Consider the following 17,241-nt stretch of genomic DNA (forward strand, 5'->3'; position numbering starts at 1 on the left):
AGCTAGTAAACACAGAATAGTATTTACTTCAGGAAAGACGTTTAATATTTTTCTTTTTTGAATGAAACAAGTAATTTCATGTTTAATCATTGATCTCCTTTTCTGTATTATTTCAGCCTAAGTCCATATTCATACCACAGGAAACTCATTCTACTGAGGATGATAATCAAGGAACTATCAAGAGATGTCCTATGTCAGAGAGCCCAGCAAAACCATCCCAAGTTCCACCCAGACCACCACCTCCCAGATTACCTCCACAAAAGCCAGTTGCTTTAGGTAATGGGTGAAGGGAGGGTGAAATAAGTACGTTACCAGGTTTTCGTGCTGTGTGAAGAAAATGGAGGGTGTCTTTTCTTTTAAGAGTATCTGAAATTCCTTTGGGGGGGGGGAAGGAAGGCAGTGACTGTAGAGATGGCTTCTGCTTTTTTGCCACATAGTTTGAAGTGTTCATATATGACAGGATTACTGTGACCCCTTCTGGTATTAAAATGTCCTTGTTTCTCATTTCATATCTAGCCTTCTTTCTTGGGGAATTGTAAAGGCTCAGTTCATCAGTTACCTTAGTGTGGCAATAGAAGAAACTGAACGAACAAGGACAATGTGTTTTGGTTGTAGGCTACTTGTGTTTTAGAAAAAAAAAGAGGGTTCTTCATCTAACTCTTTTCTTTTATTTCATATTATCATTTTTAGAAAAATGATTGTCACTTTTGCTAGTTATTTGTCTCCAAATTAATATTAGAAGATGCTGTTTTAGTACCGTATTGTGTATTATGCAAAAGAAACAATTAAAAAGCAACTAAAATTTCCTGGATATTGTTAATTGCCCGTTCCTGAAAGTAGTTATATATTCAGTATTTCTTTGTTTTTCGCATAAATATATGTGCTTAGATTTAACCTGATTTTAAATTTGTCTCTATGAGGGGCACCTGGGTGGCTCAGTTGGTTGAGCATCCAACTTCATCTCAGGTCATGATCTCACGGTTCATGGGTTCAAGCCCCGCATCAGGCTCTGTGCTGACAGCTCAAGAGCTTGGAGTCTGCTTTAGAATCTGTGTCTCCTTCTCTCTCTGCCCCTTCTGCACTCGTACTTTGTCTCTCAAAAATAAATTAAAAATGTTAAAAAAAAATGTTTAAAAAAAGAGATAGAAGTAGAACATAGGTATCAGACTTTTTTTCCTTTAGTACTATTTCTGATCGGATGAAGGCAGAAACCATCTGAGAAATCGTATTTTTCTTTCCTACTTGATAATTTTCTAAGTGAAAGTTTTCATGAAAATTAATCCTTTTTAAATATATTTAAACATCTTATTGAAGGAAATGGAATGAGCTCCTTCCAGTTAAATGGTGAACGAGATGGTTCATTATATCAACAACAGAATGAACATAGAGGCACAAACCCTTCAAGGAAAGAAAAGAAAGATGTACCAGTAGGTATTTATATTTATAATATACTTACTATATAATATATAATAATACTTAATAATATAATTGTATTTTCTTTTTCATTGTTAAGTTAGTTTTGTTATTATAATTAAACTATAGGGATTGTATATTTTGCAATTAGTATGTTGTTTTTTTAATGTATTAATTATAATAGATTGCTTAGATCTTAAAAAAAAAAGTAACTGCTGTGGCAAACTTGAATGATGACTTTCTGCTATTCAAATTATGTAGGCCTTTTTTTTTTTTTTTTTTTTTAATAATAGTGTATTTTAAATGTGACCTTCAGCATACAGGTAACTATTATTATTCTCATTGATGAGATTCTTAAAAGTTCCTAACAGTCTCAAAAAGTTATGGAAAGAAGGACATGGACAGATAAGGAAAGCTAGGACTTTTACTTAGGACGAGTTTTTAACTATAGATTACATAATTCGTGGTATTACTACTGTTACTCAAAGAAAATAACAAGGAGAAAAATGAAAATTATTTTCCAGTAGATATAAAATGTCATTTTAGGAAAGATGAAATTAGCCTCAGCAGCTATTCTTGTTACAAATGTTGGATAAAATACTGTGACATAGCTATTAAAACATAAATAGTATTAGGATATTAAAATTTTTTAACATTTGTAAAAAATTTGCTCATGATCGTCAGAAGACATTTGTCTTTCATCATAGAACTTAAAACAAAAATCCTTAAAATACCCAATTCAGCAGATGACCATGAGATCATAAGATGAGAGTATTTTTTAAGTTTTTGTGTATGTTGGGGCACTTGAGTGTCTAGGTTGGTGGAGCTTGATTTCTGCTGAGGTCATGATCCCAGCCAGGGTCATGGGATCAAGCCCTACATGGACTCCCCACTGAGTGTGGAGCTTGCTTGAGATTTTCCTTCTCTCTCTCTCCCTCCTTCCCTCCCTCCCTCCCTCCTTCCCTCCCTTCCTCCCTCCCTACCTTCCTTCCTACCTTTCTTCCTTTCTCCCTCTCTCCCCCCACCCACACATGAATGCACACACTCTCTCTCAAATAATAAAAAAAAAAAAATCAAAGTTTTTGTGTTTACTAATATTTGCTTTTATATAGTACAGTTAAAGTACTTATGTGCATATAGCTATGGTTTTATGCAGGAAGCACATTGTTAGAGGCTTTTGTACTATAATCTGTTTTTTTAAGATTTCATGACATAATATGACATACCCTTTTTATGTTTAGTTAAAGCATTTAAAAATCTAGGATTATCCATCATAAGTTGTGAAATTTAGGTAGGGTGTTGTTAACAAAAGCATCAAATGCCCTTTAGGAATGGGTTTTTATGATGTCTCTTCAACTGAACAGGGCCTTTTTGTGTTCACTGGTTTAAATTTTAGCAGCACTGTTAAGGTAGTACAGAAATACAGCTTCATGACTCTACGATGCAGCATGAGAACTTTTGAGAGATGTATACATTTTTTTATGTGTGCATTTGTAATTCTTTCTCTTACCTTATTTCATTAGGATAAGGAACTACTGTACCGTAGTAGTAAAACTAACAGTCTCAGTGATTCTGAAATATGTCGGCAACTGTATAATAGGATAAACAGTATCCATATGTTGAAACGTGATTACAGTTTCTGCAGCTTGAAATTGTTTATAGCCAATTCTGTCAGTACTCAATGTAAATCTGACAGTTTCAACATTCAGAGCTTGCTAACTTAAAATGTTTTGCAGGGCATCTGGGTGGCTCAGTTAAGTGTCTGACTGTTTGGCTCAGGTCATGATCTCAGTTTGTGGGACTGAGCTGACAGGCGAAGCCCGCTTGGGATTCTTTCCCCACCCCCTCTGCCCCTTCCCTACTCATGCACATGCTTTCATGCGCGCTCTCTCTCCCTCTCTCTCCCAAAATAAATAAATACACTTTTCAAAAATGTTTTGCTCATATAGATGATCTAAGGTAACTTAAGGACATAAATATAAAACCAAGCACATAAGTTAGTTGCAAAATGAAAAAAAAAAATTATCACAAATTGGTGGCAGCAATAGGCTATACATCCTCATACACATATCTACAAAGTAAAATTTCAAATAGTTTTAATTTCAGAAGTGTCTAATAGTTACAGAAGTAGTGTTACACAGCATATTTTATTTGTATCAGGTATATGAAATCAATTAATAGATTTTGATTTTTGTCACAGTTAAATAATTTTGACGTAGAGTGACAAAAATTAGGAAGTCATTCCTTAAAATGTTATTAACATTAACCCCCAAAGAAATGTAGACTTTCATAAAACTTATATTTAAAGTATAATCCCTCTGAAAGGGTGGGAGGCAAATCATATATCCAGGCATGTGGCCCCTTGGAAAAATATCTGGTATTCTTGAGCTTTTTTTTTTTTTTAAATTTAGAGAGAGCACGCGCAAGTCAGGGAGAGGGACAATGGGAGAGAGAGACAGAATCTCAGGCACACTCCACAGTCAGTGTGGAGCCCAATGTGGGGCTCGATCCCACGACCCTGGGGTCATGACCTGAGCCAAAATCAAGAGTTGAGCGCCCAACTGACTTAGCCACCCAGGTGCCCCTCTTGAGCATATTTTTACTCTCCTTATAATTATCAATATACTCTGACCAGTGATTGATGTATTTGAATCCCTCAAAATGTAAAACTTCAACTCACATTATAAACAAGGTTAAGATAATCTACAGACTAGGATAAAACATTTGTAACATATTTAATAGATAAAGTATTCAAATCTGGAATCTATAAAGAACACCAACAAATAGATAAGAAAAAAGATAACTCAGTAAAAAAAAAAAATGAGAAAAGACAATTCATAGAAGAGAAAGTACAGATAGCCAATAAACTCTTTTTAAAATATTCTCAATGTTCCTAGCAATCAGAGGCATGCTTATTAAGGAGAAAACATTTTTTACTGATCAGTTTGATAACATTAAGTGTCTGTGAGACCAAAGGAGCCAGGGCTCATCCACACTGCTGGTGGGTATAATGTGAAATGGGCACTCAGAAAGACAGTTTGGTGGTCAGTATCCACTGCAGTGTAAGAGGTACAGACTTTATATTCCAGTAGTTTCTCTTATCACAGCATCCCCCCAAAAAATAATTCATACATTGCATAGTAAGGTAAATGCAAGAGTGATCATTTCTGCATTGTTGTTATAGTAGAAAACGGAAAATAACTTAAATACCCAATAATAACTAGGGAATAGCTAAATAAAGTTTGTTATATTCGTACTGTGCTGCAGTTAGATGAACCAAATCTGTGTGTGCTGATACGAAGATCTAAGACCCGTTAAGGCAAAAGACAGGTTGATAAAAGAGTGCATTAACTATGTTCTAAAGCACACACCAAAACAGTGTTTTCTATGGGGACACATATAAAAGTATATACAAGGTGGTATGGAAAGATACACAAATACATGAGTACATATAGTTGCCTAGGAAGAGGTTTGGAAGGGGCACCCTAAATCAGCTTTTTTGGAGAGGGGGCAGGTACCAGGGGTAAATGGACTGTGGAAGGATTATAGGGGACTTTAGCCTTAGCTGTATTGTGCCCTTTTACAAAGAGAGCGTACATGTGTATTTTATTTCAATAATTATGTTTGAAATACAGTATTAATATGCCAAACAACAACAAAAGAAGTATATTCATGCATGTATTCTTTTTTCTAGAAGCCTATTAGTAACGGTCTACCCCCAACACCTAAAGTGCATGTAAGTATAAATATCAAATAAGTTGTTTTCAGGCTAAATACAATGACCAATAATTGCTTGACTGTGTACCTTTGGTTAGATTTTTTAGCTTTTTGAAAGAATCTCCATTTAGTATTGAAAAAATCTATAAGATTGCTAATTTAAATATAGATTGTTACATTTTAAAGTTCCTTTATTCCAGAATTTGTTACTATCTTCTTTGCAGACATTTTTGAAGAAATGTAGAAAAGGCACATGGATATAATAGGAAGTACAGAATCTAAATAGGACACATTTTTTTCTAGCATTTTCAATGATCAAAAACAGTTTAGAACTAGAAGGAGCATTAAAAGACCATCTGACCCAAACTAGTTTGCCCACGAGTAAAAAACTGAGACCCCAAAATATTCACAAGATCACAGAACTACCCCCCAGCTCCAACCAGAGCTGGAATAGACGTTAGATACAGCCCTGTGTTACAGTCTGTTGTGGTTTTGTTGTTTGATTTTTTTCATTAGACCATGCTGTTTTAGGATTAAAATTATATTAGTTCAGTGTAATTGTGTCAGTATAGGGAGAACTATATTTTTGCTGCTGCAACTCTTTAATCTGAAACATAGTGTGACACTAATTTAGGTGTCCACAGAGTTTCTAGTCTGTAACCTGCCAACTCTACTTTTTAGCCTTTTAGTTTCTTATTTCTTAATTTTTAGCCTTTTTTCTCGACTTTTTAAATTAATATGAAGATCTAAATATTTATGCCTTATCTTATAAAAGTTTTGAGGGTGAAGGGCTCCCAGGTCTGGCAGAGACATTCCGGTTGTCCTGTTTGGATACAGTAGAAAACTCTCCGGTCAGATGTACAGCTGATGGGGAGGAGCCTCTAACTGGAAAGGCAGGTGGGACTGACCGTACAGACTGGCTTACACTCGGAGCTGGTTTGATTGTTCGGCACCGCATTGTGTCATTTGGATTTTTAGGGGTTAGGCCACACCTCCACATGTGAATTTTAGCAGCTGTCTTAAAGCATAATTACCAGAATGAGTTAAATGATACACTTTCTGCCCTACACCAAAAAACATGTTTATAGGTCTTCTGCGAGGTGGTTGTTATTTGGTGCTAAAATCTTAAAGATATTGTTTGGTAGGTTTCTGTGAGCAGAAGGAAATCTTAGGATTTATTATTTTGATTCTTTTTTATGTTGATATTTCTAATCCATTATCATCAGCTACAAGGGTGTGTGTTCTGTCTCTGGGTATTGTCTCCATATTTGTGAAGAAAACACTCCAACTATATGATGCACAGTGCTCTTCTTTTCATCAAATATTTGTGTTCTTTCCCCCCAAGTTGTTGCTAATAAAAGTGATTAAATGAGTAAGCTTTCTTGTATTTATTTATTCTAACATGAACAATAATTTGAAAACTAACATTTTATTCTTTCAAGATTAAAAAAAAAGTTCAAATGAATGATACTGTGTTTCCTTATAAGGTATTTATTATATGAAAGACTTGTAAATGGGTTTAATAAATATTAACATAAAAAAATAAAGATTTTTATTGAATCCATCCAGAGAAAATAATCACATTGCTCAGTTTTTCTTAAAAAATGGGTCTGTATGTTTTAAAGTACATATATGAATTTGAAACCAGCCATACCTCTTTCATGTTGAAGTATTAAATTCAATGATTAATAACATTGTATTATTATTTAACATTTTTCACTAATAACATTTCAATGATTCAATAAATAAGAAAATTTTCACCTTTGTAGCAGTTATAATTTCCTTCTTAGCAGGGAATATCGTATTACTTGGTTATTCTTTGTTTTTCCAGATGGGTGCATGTTTTTCAAAGGTTTTTAATGGATGTCCCTTGAAAATTCACTGTGCAACATCATGGATAAACCCAGATACAAGAGGTAGTACTATATGTTATTTGTTGTTGTTGTTGTTTTTTAATGTTTATTTTTGAGAGAGAGACAGCATGAGTGGGGAAGGGGCATAGAGAGGAGGACACAGAATCTGAAGCAGACCCCCAGCTCTAAGCTGTCAGCACAGAGCCCGACATGGGGCTCAAACTCATGGACTGTGAGACCATGACTTGAGCCGAAGTCGGACATTTTACCAACTGAGCCACCCAGGCAGCCCCTTTCTAGTTGTTTTTTAAACTGAGCTCATGGAAGTATTCAGTTTTCTTCCTGCTCTGAATGTCTTTCTGAAAAATATTTTGTTATAATTCAAAAAAAAATTTTAGGCTATGTTTCTCTAGCTTATTAGCAGTGCTTGAGGTGACTCATGACACTAAAATTTCACTGTGTTGTCCCCATGTTAATATAGCAAAACCATGTACTCTATGCCACCCTAATATTCTCCACAAAAGTTTTTTCCACTGCTGCACACTCACTGTCTTTGTGTTTTAGACACAACTGTTGTTAAGGAGTTTAGCTACCCAGGGTCCAGGGTGTGGTGACCACGTTAGAGGATCTCTCCACCTTAAAGGAGATCATAATAAGAATTGTTGCCATTAGTCACTGACTAAAGACTATCTGCATTCTCCCACTATATATCTGTGTATAAGGTATGCATAAGCGCGCGCGCGCGCACACACACACACACACACACACACACACACACACACACACACACACACACATATATATCTTCTTACTAAATCTTTTAGAAATCCAAGGTGGGAACTTTTATTTCACAGGTAGGGAAAGTGACATGCAGAAAGGTTCATCACCGGTCAGTAGGAGGGCTGCAGTTCAAACCTGGTTAGGTTGTATTCTTGGACCACAAAGCTTATGTCTTCAATCTGCCATTACTAATCCTAAATATTGGGCAGTATAACAATGCTCTTGGCCTTCTAAGTTCTTAGCATACTTCAGTTTAGTCTGGAGAACTTCCTGACCTGTTGTTTTATATTGTCAAAAGCAGATCAGACAGGACCATAGCTAAACTAACATCTTCTAGAAGATACTGAGTACCTTAGCCAGGTATCTAAGTTTTAGTTTTTTAAATAGGCAGTAGCCAGATCCCGGTTTTTGATGTTATTTCTTACAGCGGTAGCCCATCTGCAAAAATATTTTGAATCTATATCAGTTCTTTATTTACATTCTGTACATCAACTATACTCTTAAAAGAATTTTTTTTTACTTTTTTTTTAAATGTTTGTTAATTTTTGAAGGAGAAAGAGACAGAGTGTGAGCGGGGGAGAGGCAGAGAGAGAGGGAGACACAGAATCTGAAAGGGGCTCCAGGCTGTGAGTTGACCACACGGAGCCTGACGTGGGGCTTGAACTCAAGAACCGAGAGACAATGACCTGAGCTGAAGTTGGTTGATTAACCAGCTGAGCCACCCAGGCTTCTCTTAAAAGAATTGTAGAAAATGAGCTATGGATTCTCTGCCAGTCCTCAGCACCCTGTGATGAGTGAGGAACCCTAGCATTCCAGTCTTCAAAACCTCTTTTACATAAAAGTTTTCCTCAGTGCTTTGAGGCTGGTATTTATATATAACTCAGTTCATTAAGGCAGAGTTTTTAGCCACTTAATTTGTATTAGAATATATTTAATGCTTAGAGGTGCCTGGGTGGCTCAGTTGGGTAAGTCTCTGACTTCGTCTCAGGTCATGGTCTCGCGGTTCATGAGTTTGAGCCCCACATCAGGCTCTGTGCTGACAGCTCAGAGCCTGGAGCCTGCTTCGGATTCTGTGTCTCCCTCTCTCTCTGCCCCCCTCACTTGCTCTCTCTCTCTCTCAAAAATAAACATTAAAAAAAAAAAAAAAAAAAAATATATATATATATATATATATATATGTATGTATGTATCTATAGCTTGTCAATCACAGTAATTCCTTTTTCAGGTTATAGTACATATGTACATAATTTTAAACTATATAAATCCATTTTGAAAATATTTTTTTTTATCAAAACCGGTGAATTACTTTTGTCATTTCAGATCAGTACTTGATATTTGGTGCTGAAGAAGGAATTTATACTTTGAATCTTAATGAACTTCATGAAACATCGATGGAACAGGTACATTATTTTGTATTTTCCTTTTTTAAAGTCGTATGCATACACTAGGTGAGAAATAAGTTTCAGTTCTGTGATTTTCTGCCTCTTTATTTTTTTATCCATAAAAGCTTCATCAAGTATGTTGTGTTTATCTGGTACTGAGGACGTATTGGCAGGACTAGTCCTTACCCTTCAAGGACCTCACGGGTGTAATAGAGGCGTGGCAGTAGCTGTAGCACTCAGGTTAGGTGTCACACTAGGAGTGAGCACATGCCACTAGCACCTCCTGTGGGGAAGTGAGAAGAGACCGTAAGTGGCAATGAGCGGATGAGCAGAACGTTCCCAGACAGAGAGAGGGTAAATGTAAGTGTGAAGGTGTGAAGTGGTGCAGCGGAGTGGCCAGGGTGGGGAACCCTGAGCAGACAGTCTGACTCGAGTGTAGAATGAGTGCAGAATGGTAACAGGAAGGGGGGGGGGGGAGAGGCAGCTGCCAAACCCCAGAGCTTTGTTCGTGAACTGATCCGTGTAGAACGGTTTGCAGCATGGTGGCAGATGACGCTAGAGATTTTGGTCAAAGGGCAAGGAAATGTTGAGTTGGGGCAGAAAGGAAAAAATGTGTTTGGAATTGCGTGGGGATGTTTCTTTATTGTCACAGTGACTGGGGGAAGCTTTGGATGTTTAGTACCCAGAGGCCAGCAATGCTAAACAACCTACAGAAATGATCATGATGACATCAGTAGCTAATGCCTGTATAAAACTTACTATGCACCAGATACTGTTTTTAAATGCTTTACATAGAGTAACTAATCTTCACAACTCTCAGAGATAGATACCATTATGAGTTGCATGTCAGATGAGAAATCCGAGGCACAGAAAGGATTAGTAACTTTTCAGAGATCTTACAGTGCTTGAGTGGATGAACTGGGATATGAACCCAGGCCAGATGGCTCCAGAGTTCATGTGCTTAACTACTTGACCACACTGCCTCTCCCACTTGTATTCCTCCCATAGAGAAACACTAGATCTAGGGAAACAAGAAAGACCTAGAATTGGCAAATTGAATGACCAGTTCAACACGGACATATAATAGAAGCATTTTACTTACTATCTTTTATAAACTTTGCACTTTTTTTTTTTTATCAGCTATTCCCCCGAAGGTGTACATGGTTATATGTGATGAACAATTGCTTACTGTCAATATCTGGTAAGTCTTTTAGTTTTTATTTTCATTTTTTTAAGTTTATTTATTTTGAGAGAGAGAGAGCGAGCGAGCTGGGGAGGGGTAGAGAGAGAGAGAGAATCTGAAGCAAGCTCTGTGCTTTTAGTGCAGAGCCCGACGTGGGGTTCAGACTCACAAATGCTGAGATCGTGACCTGAGCCGAAACCAAGAGTCAGACCCTTAACCAACTGAGCCACCAGGAGCCCCTAGTTTTTTGATACCTAACACTTGTTCCTATTTATGTTATTAGCTTTTATATCGTGTTTATTTATTATATTTTTTTTTTACAGGTAAAGCTTCTCAGCTTTATTCCCATAATTTACCAGGGCTTTTTGATTATGCAAGACAGATGCAAAAGTTACCTGTTGCTATTCCAGCACACAAACTCCCTGACCGAATACTGCCAAGGTAAGTGTGCACTTATGTCTCATCCTTAGAGATTACATGTTAATTAATTCTAAATAATAGTTACACTGCAGAAATTGAAAAAGCACTTAGTTTGCATTAGTAGAAATCATGTGTAATGAAAAACTTGTGAGAGGTAATAGATTTTCACAAGAACTGAGAGGCACCTCTAGAAGTTTAAAACTAATTACTGTTTAGTATTTCATACAACATTAAAACTGATTTTTCTCTATAATTTGCTAGTAATTTTTCTTCCTATCCAGTGCTTTGGACATATTTGTGTTAATTTGAATAACATGAATTTGTCTCAAAGCACAGTTTCTAAACTTAGAAAATCAAAATGATTTATTAAATCAAGGTTTTTACATTAGGAGATAATTACTTAGGAATTGAGGGGTTTTGCTTTTCTGCTTTCAGGGATTTTTCATTATGTTCTCTCCTCCTTTGCTTATTATATTGTACTTCATTTATTGACCGAAAGGTCTTCTGAGTCTGCTATAAATTTTATGTTACAGAAACATTATACTCTGGCCATTCTTCCTTTACCGTATCAGTTGTAAAGCAACTAATGTACACCGTTAGCTCTCAAGTACCTTGAAAAGCTGTTCTCAATGCTGAGTTTACAGCTAAAATGTGCCCCTTTGTGCAAAAGACTTTTTCAAAATTAATCTTTTTGATGAAAATCATTTAAAAGTTATACTGCATGCTTTTCTGTCTTAAAATAGATTACATTGAGTTTAATTGGACCTTTTCATGATGGCTCAGAGTTGCACCTATGAACTTGACTTATTATACTTCTACTGTAATGTCTACAGTTGGGGTTAAGGGCAAGAACTACCCCAAGAATGGGGCCAGGGGGCTTTTTCACATAGAGTTTATCTGCCCCTCTTTTCCTCTCAGCTGCCACTTGGTGCTATTGGTTTTCTGTCTTCTTATAGCACATTTCCCTCTAGCCTTCTGACTTGATAATCCTAAATTCTCTGGGCATGGAAACTGGCCCCAAGCTTTAAAATATACAAGAGCGCCCCCTCCCCCAGGAATGTAAAGCACATAAACTTTAATACATTCACTTTTTTATATCATTTTGTCAGAATAGAGACCTTTGTAGTTTATTTATAGCTGTGTTCAATTCTTCAAATTTTACTGAATATACAAGATGTGCGGAAAGTTTCCTAGTATGTAGCTAAAACAAAATTGAATAACGTATTACCTCTTCCTTTAAGGAATTTCCATAGAGGAAGATGTTACCTCTAAGAGTGCTTTACCTCGAGGCTTTTATTTCATGTAATTTTGTTATAGTCAGTCTTTAGTGTTGGTAGCACTCACCAATGTGTCCTTCCCACTTTCTTCAATTTTGTTATCGTAAAATCTACTTTTTTTTTAATGTTTATTTATTTTTGAGAGAGAGACAGAGTGGGAGCAGGGAGGGATAGAGAGAGAGAGGGAGACACAGAATCCAAAGCAGGCTTCAGGCTCTGAGCTGTCAGCACAGAGCCCGACCTGGGGCTCAAACTCACGAACCATGAGATCATGACCTGAGCTGAAGTCAGATGCTTAACAGACTGAGCCACCCAGGCGCCCCTAGAATCTACTCTTAATTCTCTCATTTACTGGCAAGAAATCTGAAAACCTTTTCTGCACAATAAAATTTTATGTTCTTCTGCCGTAAAATGAGCACAAATTAAACTTCCTTTGGGAAGTTTATAATGTTCTGTGGTTCTCATTATAAATATAGGTACTCATTGTATTGTATGGTAAAGCTTCAGTTAAGCATAATTTTTAGAATCCAGGTAGACTTCAATTTAAATCCTACATTGTTCACTCACTAGGTTCAGGACCTAGAATAAATTGTACAACTTCTCAGGGTATTCATCTGTAAAATGGAACCAGTATACCTATCTTGCAGATTGTTTTAAAAATGATAAATTATGTATGAAAAGTATCCACCATGGTTTCTGGCACATATTAGGCTCTTAAGAAATAGTCGTGTTATCATTATTATTAGTCATGGCAAATTGAATTGTGTCTGTAATGTACCCTAAAATATCTTACATTAAGTACATTGAGAATGTTGGTTCACAGGATTCTAGTTAATTGGGTGCTGTAAATAAATTTTTTTGCCTTGTAAAATCATAACTAAAATTAAGGTAAGTCTATATGTAGATCACTGTAGAAAATTATGAGTTTTTATAACATTTCAGTGTGCTGCTCACAGCTCAGTTTTGAACCATTTCATTATCGTTAACTTCTAAGCTATACTTAGTAGTTGATTTTGTCTTGACTGTGTAGCATTCTTTATAATCTTTCAAAACCTTGCAGTCAATTAATCCTCCTGGGTTTGACAGATTTAGTAACTTAACATCTAAGTTAACGTTGGGGGCCAAAGGACAAGTTCACAAGTGTGGATGAGGAACATTAAGTTGGTTGCAGTGGAAATCTATCAAGAGCTTGATTCAGATTTTTTTTAACTGTAAAAAGCACTTTGGTTCAAGCAGTTTACTTAATTTAAGGGTATGTGGAATTTTTGTTTTATTTTAAACTGTATGAAATTCCAATGCCTATGAAAGGGGTATTTTTGTAATTATTAATGTAATTTATGAATTGGAATGTAAAATTCTCCCCAGTATGAACTTAGTCGATAGGGGCTTTAACCCAAAATTTGAATCAAGATATTCTAGATTGTCACTTTAGTCATTTAGTCCCTCAGTATCTGACTAATTTCTGTGTCACTGTTTAGGTACCATAGTATCAACAAAATTCTAATTCACACAGATAAAGTACTTACAAGTGATAACAGATTTTAACAACTTACCTTGCAAACTCAGAATACTCTTTAAAGTGATCCAGAATCATAAAAGAGAAGTAGATTTGTTTTCAAAATTGAATCACTATGAATGTTGCAGTTAGGCTAAGACACTAGAGTAGAGTTCTTCCTGAATTGCTAACTGTATGATCTTGAGGAAATTACTAAATCTAACCCTCAGATTTCTTTCTTCTTTTTTTTCTTTTCTCTTCTTTTCTTTTCTTTTCTTTCCTTTTCTTTTCTTTTTTCTCTTCTCTTCTCTTCTCTTCTTTTCTTTTCTTTTCTTTTCTTTTCTTTTCTTTTCTTTTCTTTTCTTTTTTAGAGAGACAGAACACACAAGCGGTGGGTGGGGAGGCGGGAGAAAATCTTCTAAGTGGGCTCCGTGCTGAGCACACCCCCTAACCTTCAGATTTCTATACTGTGACCTATCTCACGGCATTATCAGAGGGACTGACAGAACATGTGAAATTCATGGTAAACAATAAGATCTCAGTAAATGTTAGCAATAGTTACTATAGATTTTTATAAATATCGGCATATAAAACATATTAAAAGCTAAAATTACAATACCTCAGCATTATATGACTGATTACTACTCAGCTGCCAGTTGTACAGTGATAGGAACATACATCAAGATTGTTCTGAGCTTGGGGTGCCTGGGTGGTTCAGTTGGTTAAGCATCCAAATTGATTTCTGCTCGGGTCATGATCTCACGGTTTGTGAGATTGAGCCCCACATCAGGCTCCGTGCTAACAACGCAGAGCCTCCTTGGGATTCTCTCTCTCCCTCTTTGTCTGCCCTTCTCTCTCAAAACAAGTAAAAATAAACATTTAAAAAAAAATAAGATTATTCTGAGCTTGTTTGGAATGGCATTGTGCATCACATACATGCTCTACAGTTCTGTTACCAGCAAAGGGCAACTCTGTTTTGTTTTTTTAAAAAGATGTGCAGAGCAATGACCTCTAATATGTGGCGTGTTTACACATGTAAAAGAAGTTTATGTGTACAGAAATGGAGAAGTATAATTTGAGGCTAGCAAAACCTGGTACGTTAGCAGTCTGTTATATTAATTTTCATTATAAAGCCATTTGAGTTCATGGGTACTTTTTTTAATTGTAGTTTAAAAAACAAATGGATTTTTACATATTAAGTTTGAATCACCTGTTTGCAGAACCCGTAAAGGACCTTAACAGAAAATCTATATCTCACTCTTCCTGAGCAGAGAAATAAAAATGTCTTAAAAAAGTTCTTATAAATTGTTTTAGTGATAAGACAATGTTTTACATAGCTTAAATTTATTATATGTGCTAAAAAATATCTTTCCCCCAGTTTATGGCATATCTTTTTACCTTTTTAGTGTTATCTTTTGGTAAACCAAAGTTGTTAATATATTCAAATTCATTCAACAAATTGCCACCTGTAATTTGAAGTGGTAGGGATCCCTAAGTAAAGAAAGTATCAGTTACGTTTATTAATATTGGGGTGCCTGGGTGGCTCAGTTGGTTATGTGTCCGACTTCAGCTCAGGTCATGATCTCGTGATTAGTGAACTCAAGCCCTGCATTGGGCTGCTTCATGTGAAGCTGCCGTCACCACAGACCCAGCTTTGGATCCTCTGTCCCCCTCTCTCTCTGTCCTTCCCCGGCTCACACTCTTTCTCTCTCAATAAATAAACATTAAAAACAGAAGTTTATTAATATTTTCCTGTATAGTTTGTTTCTTTTTGTATTTTTTAAGGAAATCCCATGGTTCTATTCTTCTAAATCTAAATATTCTATAGTCTTGTTTTTCATACTTTAATAAATCCTTAATCTATTTGGAATTGATTGGAAGAGGGATGACAAACAGATCAAATATATTATTTTTAATAGATTACCTATTATGTCAGCACCAGTTTTTATTTTCCATTCATCTGTAATGATACCATTATCATATACTAACTTTACCTACATGTATTATATATTCATTTTCATTTACATTTAGGAAATTTGCTGTATCAGCAAAAATCCCTGAAACCAAGTGGTGTCAGAAATGTTGTGTTGGTAAGTAAACTGTTCCATAGCACGTAGCTCTCCTGCTTTGCGGAGCGAATGAGAAAACACTGTGAGGCTCATTTTTAAATCTAGTATGAAACAGTACTTCTCCAGGGTATTCTGCCAGTGATAGTTTATTTTTACCCCTTGAGTAAAACAAATGTCTTGGCCATCCAGTCTCCGTGTAGACTAACCCTATAATATAGTACCTTGTACATAACAGTTGTTTTGCAAATTATTTATTGACTGGATAAATGGAGAAAGTAGGATGACTTTATTACAGCACTTTATCACACCCTGTTCTCCAAGGGGCCTGTTACTTGTCATTCACATGCTGCTTGGTAATGGCTTATGAGACTGCATTTATTCATTCAGCATATATTTTCATGCCTTTAATGTGTGAAACCTTATGCCTGTGGTGTGAAGGTTATAGTCTCTCTGTTCACACACACAACCCCGAATCCCTCCCCACCCCCATAACAACCAGCTGTTTTATTTGCATCAAGAAAAACCAAAAAAATCTTTTCCCTTAAAATCTCTTCCCTTCAGAAACTCTGAGGCTTTGTTTTATTATTTGTAAACCTATATTTTGAGATTTCGTTAATGTCTTCATGCTGTTGCAACCAAAGCATTACTACCTCTGAACATTACTACCAAAAGCATCCTTAATCACCTGTCCCGAAGTGTGCTGTAGCCTATCAGTTTGGCAACTTCCCCCCAGATCTTCTTAGGACCCTTCCTTTAGGGTCCTGCTGCCTCACCTAATCTCCCTGCTCCCATGAGATGCAAAATCTTTCTTCCCACCCCGGACCCCAAAACAACCACCGGTTTCGTTTGTGCATTAGACAGAAATCCTGCAAGTGATGAAGGAGTTTCCTGCTGTTACCTGCAAGTTTTTTCACCCTGTAGTCTAATTAAGAAATTGACCTAGCAGCCAGCTTTTGTTTGTTCTCAGAGCTTGCGACTACTATCATGAGGATTTTGTATCATAAGAGGACTTACATACACTTTTTTGCCTTGACAGTGCGAAATCCTTACACAGGCCATAAGTACCTATGTGGGGCGCTTCAGACTAGCATTGTTCTATTAGAATGGGTTGAACCAATGCAGAAATTTATGTTAATTAAGGTAAGCACGAAAAGCAATCTAAGTCATTCTTAGTATAAAAGCTTATAAATGAAATCAATTTTCCTGTTCCTGATTTTTTCCTTAAAAAAACCCAACAACATGTTTTCCCATTAATTCTCAAGTTAATGTCATGATTTTGGATTATGTGGCAGGGTGGTGAAAGTCTGCGTGTGTGTGTTAATCTCCTGCCTGGGTATTCCATCTCCACTTCCAGTGTCAGTCACGAAAAATAGTGAGACCTGAGAGTCCCCTGTCGGGCCACATCTTGTGCACTTTCTCCGTCAGATCGTAAGGAAATGAGTTGGCCTGATGCAAGTTTCAGAAGAGACTAGAGGGATGGTTCAGGGAAGTGACAGTAGGAGCTGGAAACAGGGTCTCACATACACAGTCGGATATCCAGAACCGGAGGTGTTGAAAAGCAGTGAAATGCTGTTCCAGTGTACCCTCTGGTTGACCGGCTCCATCACAGCAGGAGAATTACCTGCAGGTTGGCGTTTGGCCCAAGAGGACAA

At 36.5% G+C, this 17,241-nt stretch overlaps 1 protein-coding gene across 4 annotated transcripts in view; it reads left to right on the top strand.

Moving 5' to 3' along the window:
• MAP4K3 (mitogen-activated protein kinase kinase kinase kinase 3) overlaps positions 1-17,241 on the top strand; it is a 203,706-nt gene that overhangs the window by 168,243 nt on the left and 18,222 nt on the right. For all 4 annotated transcript variants that reach the window (XR_006215916.1, XM_042982110.1, XM_042982111.1 and 1 more), the window contains 9 exons: positions 117-276; positions 1,315-1,427; positions 5,108-5,149; positions 6,962-7,046; positions 9,084-9,163; positions 10,286-10,346; positions 10,652-10,769; positions 15,552-15,610; positions 16,626-16,729. Coding sequence is in view for 3 of the 4 variants with exons in the window: in XM_042982110.1 (XP_042838044.1) it covers positions 117-276; positions 1,315-1,427; positions 5,108-5,149; positions 6,962-7,046; positions 9,084-9,163; positions 10,286-10,346; positions 10,652-10,769; positions 15,552-15,610; positions 16,626-16,729 (822 nt within the window). In the remaining variant the exon portion in view is untranslated. The remainder of the gene's footprint in view (positions 1-116; positions 277-1,314; positions 1,428-5,107; positions 5,150-6,961; positions 7,047-9,083; positions 9,164-10,285; positions 10,347-10,651; positions 10,770-15,551; positions 15,611-16,625; positions 16,730-17,241) is intronic.

The sequence above is a fragment of the Panthera tigris genome, chromosome A3, assembly GCF_018350195.1.
Source record: "Panthera tigris isolate Pti1 chromosome A3, P.tigris_Pti1_mat1.1, whole genome shotgun sequence".
NCBI lineage: Eukaryota > Metazoa > Chordata > Mammalia > Carnivora > Felidae > Panthera > Panthera tigris.